The sequence below is a fragment of the Pelodiscus sinensis genome, chromosome 11, assembly GCF_052426305.1.
Source record: "Pelodiscus sinensis isolate ZL-2025 chromosome 11, ASM5242630v1, whole genome shotgun sequence".
In the NCBI taxonomy this organism is placed as follows: Eukaryota; Metazoa; Chordata; order Testudines; family Trionychidae; genus Pelodiscus; species Pelodiscus sinensis.
The window spans coordinates 2,368,695-2,381,188 of NC_143062.1; the positions used below are offsets into that span (position 1 = coordinate 2,368,695).

Genomic DNA, 12,494 nt, shown 5'->3' on the forward strand with positions numbered 1-12,494 from the left:
AGGCAAACAATGGGAAAATAAAGGATTCGAGAGAGACATGGCAGGATATTTTAAAGGTGTCAGAGACAGATCTCTACAGAGTGAAATGCTGCAACCTTGGTGTTTTATATTGTCTGGCTTTGTAAGTGGCATACAGTGATGATAGACTAGAAAAAGCTTTACTCCAGTGGATTTCTGCACAAAATGGTGAAGACTTTGCGAAACATCCATTTCTGCAGCAGAAAATATTTTACCCAGAAAAAAAAGTACGGTGCAGATGACCTCAATCAATAACCTATCATGGAGTTAAATTGAGGAAATCTACTCCTTAAGAATACAGAGTGATGGTGAAGGCGTAAGCGGTTGGTCACAATGAACGAAGGTAGTTTGGGAAGCAATCTTATTACTTCTTCTGAGCAGAACTAATAACTACACACTGCACAACAGTGCTAAATACTGCCACGGCTCATCAATCAGTAGTTTCTGCTTGCTCTGTGCCTTACATACCAACACAGGCTCGGCTGAATGCATCATACTGATAGCCCATCTTGCAGTCACAGCGATAAGCTCCAGGTAGATTATGACAAATCTGTCCCTCTCCGCAGCGGTGTATGCCTGTCTGACATTCATCAACATCTACAGCATGAAAAAACATCCGTTAGTTTAAATACGGTGGGTGAAACTGGGGGGCATTCATTAAACGACAGCTTAAGAAATGCCATTCCACTGGGAGAAGTTTTGAGTAAAAGAATAAAAAAGTACAGAAACACTGCTAACTTTATTTTTCTTCTGTTGGGAAAAATAATCACTTTTTTCCACTCTGCTATTCTCAAAGGTGTCTTCATGTACAGCGGTGCTCCTCTAAATCAAACTTTGCAAAATAGTACATTGTTTGAAAAAGAAAACAATACTTGCAAGCACCATGAATACTTCCCAAGTTACCTCACATTTAACTCTGAGCAAAATTGCTGGTTACTAAGCTCAACCCATGCCATTTAAGCCTCCTTATCAACAGCACTTTATAGGGACATTCTCCGATGTTGTAATATCAACATGGATTGATTTAACAAGTCACAGTGCTATAGCAGATCACTTAAAAAATAAGACCCGATTCAAACTTCTGCTAATCTCATGGTCCAAACTAAACCTAATTTCTGGTTCAAATAAATCCCCCACGTCTACTTGAATGTTTAATGCCAATTCATTCACTATATATGGCTCTTTTCCCAAACTGATCCTCTTCTCTGCTTTGACCCAAATCAATCCTTGAAATTTCCTACTTTCCATTTCCATCTGATCCAAAAGTCAACCCTGACTTTCCCAATTTACAGGTCATGAATCTCAGTCTCTCCCCTGCTCCTGTTCCATTGTCAGATGAAGATAAGAGTATATTTGATACAGGCTGGTAGGATCCACAATGCAATAAAGATGTCGCCATATCAAACAAACACCTGTTTGTTCTTCTCTGTGATGGACAAGAGCCAGCACTTTCGTTTGGATAACACTCCATGTTAAGAGTTTACTGAGTATCTGAACCTTTTGAATTCTTCCTCTTCCCATCCCATCAGATTCTTCCCCATCCTCCATATCCACATCTTCAGTTTCCCTGGCATCCTAACTTCCAATCCCCAATTAGCAAGAGGGCTGGCTTTGTTTAACATTATTTGGGAGGGCAGCCTAAGATCTGAGATTCTCTGCTGTGCTCTGGGTGGCTATTCTATGCAAATTCATATATTCTGGGGACTACTCCTAAGGCTGCCAAGAATGGATGGTCCCCCTCCACCCAGCTCTATAAAATTTGGAGATAGTAAATCTGTTCAGGAAAAAAACAGACGTTTGCTGAGCCTGTGCATGGGTGTTGTCTGTAGTAGTCCTGCTGGGAGCCTGAGGCACACAAGAGTTACCTATACAAACCTCAAATTGTTCTTATTTAGCACAGAGTCACACATTTCTAATGTCTACCAGCATTAGACCTGCAGAAAAACCCATCCAGCAAAGAATTCCTTGTAAGGGGAAAGATTTCTACTGAAACGCGTTCTCTGACCTTTCTGATCAGAGCAAGCATTAGGAAAAGGGAGTTGATAAAACAGATTGAAATCAGCAAATTTGCAATTTTATTTGCAATGAATTAATTTGTGCCATTACTCCATTCGTTTGTGAGAAACTGTCTATTCCAACATATAAATTCCTTCTCTTAATCAGGTCTAGGACTTTATTCAGTCTGAGGGTATGTCTACACTACAGAGGTTTTTTTTTTTGGAAAAACAGCCGTTTTTCAAAAAAAACCTTCACTTATGTCCACACTGCAATCACGGTCTTCCAAAAGAAAATCGAAAGAACAGAGGAGTTTTTCCGACATTGGTAATCCTCATTCTACGAGGAAGAAGCCTTTTTGCAAAACAGTTCTTTCGGGAAAAGGTGTGTGTGGATGGGGAAGAGGGAATTTTTTCGAAAGAAGAGGAAAAGAGGAAAAAGCTCAGGTGCCCTGGTGGCCACTCCATCCATAGTAATCTCAGCTTAAATGTGAGATAGCGTCCATTCAGCATGGACGCTATCTTTCAAAAAAACAGATTGCTTTTTCAATGCGCTTTTGTTGTGTAGACACTGTCTTTTGGAAGACTTTTTTTGGAAGATCGCTTCTGGAAAAGCTTCCTCCGAAAGAAGCCTGCAGTCTAGACATAGCCTATATGGAGGAAGACGACCACACAAGCTCTGTTCTGCTGCTGAAGGATATCCAGATGATCTATTTCTATTGCTATGAGTTAATCTGAAGTCCAATTAACCATCACAATACCCTAAAGAAATAGATTTTATCATACAAAGGAGAAATTAGAACCACATGGTTTTCTTTTTTCTTCTGAATACTATATCCTTATGTAAAAGAACCCTACTAAAACATTTAGACTGAAAACAGAGGCACAGCTCACTCAGCCGGAGGCACAGAGCTTGCATGTGGCATAGGTCATATTAACATTAAACATTTCTTTCCCCAAACCAAACAGAAACGCAGATTCCTACACTCTCTAGATGTGGCAAACTACCATATGAATTTTCTTGTACCTGGACCGAAAAACCGCGTCAATCATTTAAATTAAAAATGTGGAGTAACATCTGTAATTATATTATCTCATCCCTGTAACCACACAGCCCAGCTATGTATGAGTAATGTTTTTTCTCAAAAAAGAAAAAGAAAAACCGGGCCCATTTTTTCTTAGGCCAGCAACATGGGAACTCAAAATATAGAGAAGCACTAGCCATCACAAGTCAATTCTGACACTGCTTAGAAAACAAAGGCCTAATGCTGGGACTTTGGAGCTGCCTGACAAAGACTATCACCTTGTAGGAAAATGGCCGGTTGTTCTAGTGGAGGGCATGAAAAGTCTGTGTCCTGTTTTGATACTAGTTTGAAAGTCCCAAAACCAGCTGTACGGCCAGACCCTCAGCTGGTATAAGCTGAAACAGTTGTGTTGACCTCAGTGAAGTAACACTGATTTATACCAGCTAAGGATCCATCCTGAAATGTAGCTGCTTTCCATCGTGAGCGTCAGGAGCATTTCCTTTTCTCTTCATGTCCATGGAGGTACCTCCCTGCTTGCTCACTGATAAGAAAGATAAGTGCATCTCTTGATCGAGATAAATCAACTCCCTCCCTCCCCCTTTATAATCATACCAGCCAGTTTTCTTAACCTTCTCATCCTCTAGTTATTTTCAATCCTCCCAGTCAGAGCCAAAACTTGCCCATCTCCCTTCCAGGAGGAGTCAGAGATCTGTGTCGCTCTGGGGATAGCAGCGTAGAAGTGAGAAACACGGTAATGCAGGACAACGTGAAGTGCCGTAGGCGGTCAGCCCATCTGACAGGTGTCCTGTACCCAGACCACTGCTCTCTGTTATGGGCCTTTTTCTTTTTAGCGTCTTTATCTTTTACAGCAGGGGTCACCAACCACTCGATCGGGATCTACTGGTAGATTTTGGAGCCTCTGACAGGTGATCCTGACTGGTTTGGCCAAGAGGCTGTCAATCAAGTGCTGGCTCTTCAGAAGCCCCTCCCTGGACTGCTGCACATCTCCTGCCCTCTCCCTTGGAGCTGTCCCCTCAGGAGCCTCCCGCTTGCTGTGCAGGGGAAGGAGAGGAGCTGATGTGAAGCTGCCCCTCTCCCACCCTGTATCCTATCTCCACAGAGCAGAGAGGGGGCACAACCGAATGTGGGATGGATTTTGCTGGCTGTTTTTGGGAGTGGTGCAGGGCCTGGACAGAGGTGAGCCTGCCTTAGCCCCACCACCCAGGAGCCACCTGAGGTAAGCAGGGCCCAGCTGGAGCCCACATCCTGAACCCCTACCCAAGCCATGAACCCCCTCCTGCACCCCAAGCCACCATCCTAGCCCCAAGCACCCCTGCATCCAAACGCCCTCCCAGAACCTGCACCTAGAACCCTGCTGGCACCTCCAACTGCCTGCCCCAAGCTCAGCTCAGAGCCCCTTTCTCACTTCAAATCCCTTAATCCAAAACCACAGCCTGCCCCTCAACCCACTGCGTCAGCCTGGGGAAAGTGAGGGAGAATGGGGGAGAAATGGAGGATGGAGGGAGCAGGGGCAGAGCCTCAGAGAAGGGGTGCAAAGGAGGCAGGGCAGGGGTATTTGAGTTTGAGATAGATCTTGGATTGCACTTAAATTAAAAAAGTGATCTTGTGCTTAAAAAGGTTGGAGACCCCTGTTTTATGTATATGAAACATTTAGCTATGAGCAAAGTCAGAAAATAAATAAATGAGACTTTATTCTTTCCATCCTGCCCCTAACTTCACAGAAAGGCTGATTTTGTTCATTTCACATTCTCTGGTCACTGAAAGATCAATGGTGGATATTTGTAATATCGGTCATGAAACAGCATTCAGATGGTTTGTTTCTTTCCAAACACAGTTTCCTATTTTCTACATTTACAAAATACATTTAATTCCAAAAGACACAGAGGCACTCTTGTTTGGACTCTGTAGGCCTGTCATTGTTCTCTTGCATCTCATGTAGTCATTTACACCAAGAAAAAGGTTTAAGAGCCTACAAATCAGACTGGATAACACTGTAGGCCCATTTTGTGCTACTGAAAATGATTGCCAAAGGTACAGTACCACAGAGAACCTGGCCCTGAGGATATGTGCAGTTTTTTAAACAAATAGATCAGCACTTGGACTTATTCTGAGAATCTGGACAACAGAAAAATATCTAGGAATTTCATGTACACTGCTGTCAAGTCCATGCACCCATTTATCGCTTCTGATGAATGCAGTGTTTCTTCTCTGGGGTATGTTATTACCCCAGACCATATCAGTCCACAGTGAGATACCGTAAAATGACACAGCGTGAATGTTTTGATTGTCAGGCTGGGACTAACCATTAAATCACACAGAATCCAGAATAAAGTTAGGAGGCAACAGGATGCAGCCAAAAACAAGCTCACTCAAGGTCACAAACAGGAAGTACCTGCAATATTCAGGCATGAACATAATCTAATATAACATAGTAAATACCGCCCAACAGACCATTCGGACCGCATCATCAAGATAGGCTTTCAACTCCTCAGCTCCTGGAACGCAGCTGAAGGTTTTTCTAAAACTATTTTGGAACCAAAATGAGCTTTTCCCTCTAATAACCCAATTGCAGACATGAATCTGATCTTTACCAACACATCGGGATCCATCCTCATTGGAGTGATACCCTCTGCTGCACATCAGCAGGTTTCTCTGACAAGTGTAGGATCCAACAGTATTGATGCAGTTGAAGCCAGGCTTGCATGGCTCAGGAAGTGAGGTGCATTCATTAATATCTAGGATTGAGAAAGCGCATTAGTATTAGCTATTCAAGGAATTTGCTGCTTTCTATTCCAGATGTCACTTTTTTTCCTTCGCTTTGATTTTGATTTATTATGTAATCTAGGTAGGGGCTGATGAAACTTTGTTATGCCTGCATATTAAAACCTGACAGTATGCAAAGCCAATATAGAACATTTTAGAAAGAGCAGCAACATTTGGACCAAATTCATTGAAAATTTAAGGACCATTTAACATGATCAATGTTCAGCCACTGAACAAGGTAACAATATCAGGAAACTGATCAGCACAACTGAACATATTAGAAATGTATTGCTGTAATCACACTTACCGACACAATTACCCTCTGGGTCTTGTAAAAATCCTTCCATGCATCTCTGCTTGGATTCACAATAGAATGATCCTTTTGTATTCTGACATACAAAGTTTACTTTACAGCTATGAGTTCCTCTTACACATTCATCAATGTCTATTAATAAAAACAAAGAAACATTATGTAATTAATTCTGCCATATTTGTTTCTAATCCTGTTAAATAATTTGTAACCCATTTCCTTTTTTTCAGAAATGGGCTATGAAGTATCTGATTTTCAAAAGGCCTCTGAAAAGGCCCATGGAAAAATTGGTGAGTACAGTTTGGTGTTCCTGCACATAGGGGGTGTGTCTAAACTACATGGCTCCATTGATGAAGCCATGTAGATTAGGCTGATCGGCAAAGGGAAATGAAGCTGTGATTTAAATAATCTTGGCTTCATTTATATTTAAATGGCTGCCGCGCTGAGCCGACAAAACAGCTGATCAGCTGTTTGTCGGCTCAGCACGCTAGTCTGGATGCTCCCGCGCCGACCTGAAAGCCCTTTATCGACCTCCCTGTTATGCCTCGTAGGATGAGGTTTACTGGGGAGATCGATAAAGGGCTTTCATGTCGGCAGGGGAGCGTCCAGACTGCCTCAATCTGCCGACAAACAGCTGATCGGCAGAGCAGGGCAGCCATTTAAATTTAAATGAAGCCATGATTATTTAAATCACGGCTTCGTTTCCCTTTGCCGAACAAACAAATCTACATGGCTCCGTCGACAGAGCCATTTAGTCTAGATGTACCCAGCAATGAGATCCATGCAGGTTGGCCCCAGGACCTCCCCAGAGTCCCATTGAAGTCACCACTGTAGAACGTATTGCAGATCAGGATAGAATCATAAGATTGAAGGAGACCTCAGGAGGTATCAAGTCTAACCCCCTGCCCAAAGCAGGACCAATCCCAAATAAATCATCCCAGCCAGGGCTTTGTCAAACCAGGATGCAAAAAACTCTAGGGATGGAGTTTCCGCCACCTCCCTAGGTAACCCATTCCAGTGCTTCACCACCCTCCTGATATCCTAATAGTTTTTCCTGATATCAAACCTTGACCTCCCCCATTGCAAATTAAAACCATTGTTCCTCATTCTGTCATCTGTCACTACTGAGAACAGCCCCTCTCTTTGTAACCCCCCTTCATGTAGTTGAAGGCTGCTATTAAATCCCCCCCTCAATCTTCTCTTCTGTAGACTAAATAAGCCCAAATCCCTCAACCTCTCCTTCTAAGTCATGTGCTCTAGCCCCTTGATCATTTTTGTTGCTCTTTGCTGGACTCTCTCCAATCCAATCTAACCCAACCCACATCCTTTCTTTAATGGGGTTCAAGAACTAGACACAATACTCTAGATGTGGCCTCACCAGTGATGAATAAAGAAGAATAATCACTTCTCTAGATCTGCTGGCAATGCTCCTACAAATGCACCCTAATATGCCATTAGCCTTCTTGGCTACAAGGGCACACTGTTGACTCATATCCAGCTTCTCATCCACTATAATCTCCAGGTCCTTTTCTGCAGAACTGTCACTTAACCAGTCGGTCTCCAGCCTGTAACAGTGCTGGGGATTCTTCCGTCCCAGTGCAGGACTCTGCTCTCACCCTTGTTGAACCTCATCAGATTTCTTTTGGCCCAATCCTCCAATTTGTATAAGAGACTCACAGAAACACTGATGTAATATGTGTTTTGTGTGGACTATTTGCTCTTTTTTTCCCCAAAGCAAGATGGACATACCGCTTCTTACAGAATAAAAAAATAGCTAAAATCTTGTGAAGACACTTGTGAAGTCTGTGGCAAAACTCCCATTGACTTCATTCACAGGATTGCTGTGTGTGTTTCTGAGAACTGTACAAATATGAATTAGCCAATAATTTATTGATGGCCTTTTGAAGTCTATGAGCAGCTAACAATTTTCTCCAATTTATTTATTACATGACATTTGACAAATAGTTTCCACATTTAACTCCTGATCTGTTTATTAGCAGTTTATTGTCAGATTTCAGTGTTCAAAATTGAAGCTGCTTTAGTCAGTTTTGACTGGATAGATAAAGTGGCATTGTTTTACATCTCTGACTGGATGACTGTAATCCTGAGAAACAGATTTCTGGTGCAAATACTCACATTTGCAAGTTTAAAAGTCATTTTTGGTGAGTAGTTTCTAGTAACAGCTTATACTTTGGTCTTTCTGTGAACACTCCTGCTGGTAAACTCCTTTGCTAGACTATTGCAAGGCAAGCAAATAAATAAATAAATAAACCCACCACCAACAACAAGAAACAAAAAATCCATGTGTTAGGTAGGAGAAAGCTTGCAAAACCTTTGGAAGCATTCCCTCAGCTGGAAGTATCAGCAAGAGACATATATTAAAGTTGTTTGCAGTGTTGTTGTAGTTGTGTTTATGCCAGGATATGAGCCCTCCAAGGTGGGTGAGGCAATATCTTTTATTGAACCACCTTTTATTGGCGTAAGGTACAAGCTTTCAAATGACACAGTGCCCTTCTTCAAGGCCTTCCCCAGACCTAAAGAAGGGCTCTTTGTGGCTAGAAATTTCATAGATTACATCTACACAGGCTGGTTCAATAAAAAGCATTACAATTCTACTTTGTCTATCTCAATTTTTAAAGTTGTCCATTGGCCAGAAGCTACTATCTTGTAAGGCTTTCTACCAAGGAAAGCTGAAGTATCAAAAAATAAGAGAGTTGGTTATCTAATAGCATAAAATTAACTGCAAAGAAAAGTAGTTGTTCATTCCTTCTTACAGCCATGCTGGAACGCTTACCCAGAGGGGGACACATTAATTTAAGGGCCACTTAAAAACCCGCGTTATACATTTTACAAACCATTAAGAAGTCTTATAAGTAAACATTAACTAATTTATAAAGCTAATAAATGTTTTATAAATCATATAGGACCAAACTGTAGAACTAAGGGTCCCTCAAGATGAGGAAGGACTCCACAGTCTAAGCCCTTAAGTTTTTGCAGACATGGTATCATATGCTGCCTATAGTTAAATATCTGATTTACTTAGAGTGTAGGAATTCTAGTTACTACAGGTTAAAATTCTCTAAACTGGGACTGTCTGGTCTGGCAACATTTGTGGTCTGGAACGGATGTTGCAGGTACCACAGAATCCCAGTGGAGGGCCAGCAGCAGAGACCCCTGTGGGGATGGCAGAGCACCTGGCTGCCAGCAAGCAAGCTGACGGTGGGGCTGCCCAGCAGGGCGGGGAGCCGTGGTAGCAGTGACCTGCAACAGATGTGGCAGTGGCCCAGCAGGGGAGGAAGCTGTAGCAGCTGTGCTGGTGGCCCAGTGAGGGAAGGAGCTGTGGCTGCAGCTACCTGGCAGGGCCTGGAGCCCCAGTGCAGCTGTCCAGGAGCGATGGCTGCTCAGTAGGGCTGGCAGAGCAGCGGGGCCAGCAGAAGGTGGGGAGCTGGGTCGGGAGAGGGGGCAGTGGTAGGGGGGCCAGAAATGACCTTCCCTGGTCTGGCAAAACCCTTCATCTGGGATCAGTCAGGTCCAACCTGTACTCACTTACAATGTTTGCTATATGTGAAGTCTTCAGGACTATACTAAAGCCAACTGCTCTTCAAATCACTGGGAAATTATAGGAGTAAAAATGGAGTGGAGTGGGGACACAACTCCTAGCTTCATGCATCCAGAGAGATGGATCATCCCATCTCTTTCACACACACACACACGGCATCTGTGCTCCATTGTCCCGACTGAGCTCTCACAGCATCTCAACTGGTCTGGGCACCCCCATGTGGAGGGATAGATGAAGAGCTGCTCCCCCTCCCCCCAAAACCCAACCAACGCCGAATACAGCCAGAGTCAGAGGCTGTATTGAGACAGGAATAGCTACATTGAATCAGATTCATGCTCCATCCAGTCCAGGATCCAGTCTCTGACTGTGACCAGCACCAGATACATAAGGGGAAGGAGCTGGGACCCCACAGAAGGCAGCAGTGGGATTATCTTTCCCCAGTCTTATCTTGACCTCTGTTAGTTAGAGGCTGGTTTAAACTTTAATCCCTTTCATCGTTTTATCAAGTCTTCACTTAGTGGCTGCGTCTAGACTGGCATGATTTTGCGGAAATACTTTTAATGGAAAAGTTTTTCCGTTAAAAGTATTTCCGCAAAAGAGCATCTAGATTGGCACGGATGCTTTTGTACAAAAAGTGCTTTTGCTCAAAAGCATCCGTGGCCAGTCTAGATGCGATTTTGCGCAAGAAAGCCCCGATCGCCATGTTAGCCACTGGGGCTTTTTTGCGCAAAACAGTTCTTCCCTGTCTACACTGGCCCTCTTGTGCAAGTATTCTTGCACAAGAGGGCTTTTTCCCAAGCGGGAGCATGAAAGTATTTGCGCAAGACGCACTGATTTTGTACATTACAAAGTCAGTGCTCTTGCACAAATTCAAGCAGCCAGTGTAGACAGCTGGCAAGTTTTTACGCAAAAGTGACTGGTTTTGTGCAAAATCTTGCCAGTCTAGACGCACCCATTAAGTTTCTCCTGAAGCTCCTTGAATGCCGGGACTGATCTTCTTGGGAGATGCCAGCTGGGGGCAGCTGTCATCTGAGAAGTCCCTAATAATCTGGTGCTATTGGAGAGCCACAAGGGACTAGGAGTTAGTGCAGAGGCACAGAGCCACAGTGATGCATCTCAGGGGATCTGTAAGGTGTAGTGTGACCATCTATGACTTTGGAGTGTAATGAAACTTACCCTGCCCCACTCTCACCCCCAGAAACATTCCCCTTCCCATGTTTCCCTTCCCATCCCGCTCCCAGAGGTTTTCCTGTGGGAGGATACAACAAGCACTCCAGGCGATAGGGCAATCCAGAAATATTTCCATTATAAACCGTGGGGTGAACCCAAGAACAGAAGTTTAAAAAAACCAAAAGCTTTGTGGCAAATTGGCTTTAGCCGCCTTTTAGCCATAAAAAAATGTTTTTGTGGTGACCTTTGTTTTTCCTCTCATTTATTTAATAACAAGCAGCACCAATAAAAATTATGTATAACCCTCTTTTCTCTCCCCCTTTGAAATAATTACAACTAATTAGCAATTTGCAAAAGATCAGTAGATGCCAAAACAAAAAAAATACCAGGCAGATTCTGATAACCTCACTCAGGGGTCCACTCATTGGTCGTACGTGAGAAGAGTTTAATCGCAGACTAAATGAAAGACTGTAAAGTGCTTGTCTTACCAATACATTCACCATCCTTAAATTCATAGCCTGGCTGACAGCTGAGTTCTTGGAGACAGGTAAATGATCCAACTGTGTTAATACAGTGTTCTCCTCGCTTACAGGTGTGGGCTTCTGTTACACATTCATTAATATCTGCAAAAAGAAGCAGTTCAGAGTCTCATAGCTGCCAAGCAATCTGCCTCTTGCTGCTCTCTTCAGGAATGAGTCAAAGGCTCATTTTAAACCTTTTCTTCCAAAAGAAAGTTTATGTAGCACTGTGCTTTACTATTTTGACTGAAGACATTTTATGTTAGGGTTTTCTGTTGATATAGAACAGCTCAAGAGAACTATAGCTTAGACTTTTTTTATTTCCCTTTTGAATGCTCAGTGAGTGATAGGGATAGAACTGATTAGATAACAAAACCAGCAGAGATTTGATAATGAACATCACATTTAATGGCTTGAAACCCCTGCCTGAGAGAACGAGAAAGTGATTTAGACTTGCAGCTCATAAAAGGCTTTTCACAGCTCAGCTTATCAGTCCTACCGCTTTATGCCAAATACACCAGAGCAGCACGCATGAATTGTAGCAAGGACTGTGTTTTGAGATTATTCACATTGCTAAGGAGTTACATTCAATAGAGAATATCCCAAATGAAGCTGAACACTTTTAAAAAACAATAGTCCTGTGAAAATATGAGGCAGGGAAGAAGAAAGGAGGGGGAGAATCTGAAAGGCTGAAATAAAGCTTTTAAAATTTAATTTCAAGTGATCCATCTTCATGTGGGTGGACAGGGGGCGGAATACAAACAATAAAATTTCATGTTTTTGCTTAAATGTTGGATCATTTCAAGTGGAAAAGGTATCATTTTGAAAAGAAAAATGCAATCTCTAAACAGATAAATGTTAACTTTTTAAAAATGGAAATCAATTCAGACTGAAAAACATACATTTTGATTTGTGCATATGCTAAAGGTGAAAATCAGAAATGTAATGAAAAAAAATCCTAAGTAACAAAATGGAATGGAAAGACAAAGGAAGAAAATCTTCATGCAAATTTCCCCAAGACGTTAAACTTTCACACCGTTCTAGTTAAAATGATGATGTCAATTAAAAGCTGCATGGAAGAGGAATATGAGCAATCAACTACAGTCATCACCAAGC

The 12,494-nt window shown here is 42.6% G+C and overlaps 1 protein-coding gene across 3 annotated transcripts in view; it reads right to left on the bottom strand.

Annotated features, from left to right (window-relative positions):
- Positions 1-12,494, bottom strand: part of FBLN2 (fibulin 2) — a 184,529-nt gene that overhangs the window by 12,680 nt on the left and 159,355 nt on the right. For all 3 annotated transcript variants that reach the window (XM_075939673.2, XM_006125827.3, XM_075939674.2), the window contains 4 exons: positions 11,349-11,483; positions 6,129-6,266; positions 5,650-5,793; positions 487-615 (listed from right to left, as the gene is read on the bottom strand). In XM_075939673.2, coding sequence (XP_075795788.2) covers positions 487-615; positions 5,650-5,793; positions 6,129-6,266; positions 11,349-11,483 — 546 coding nt within the window. The remainder of the gene's footprint in view (positions 1-486; positions 616-5,649; positions 5,794-6,128; positions 6,267-11,348; positions 11,484-12,494) is intronic.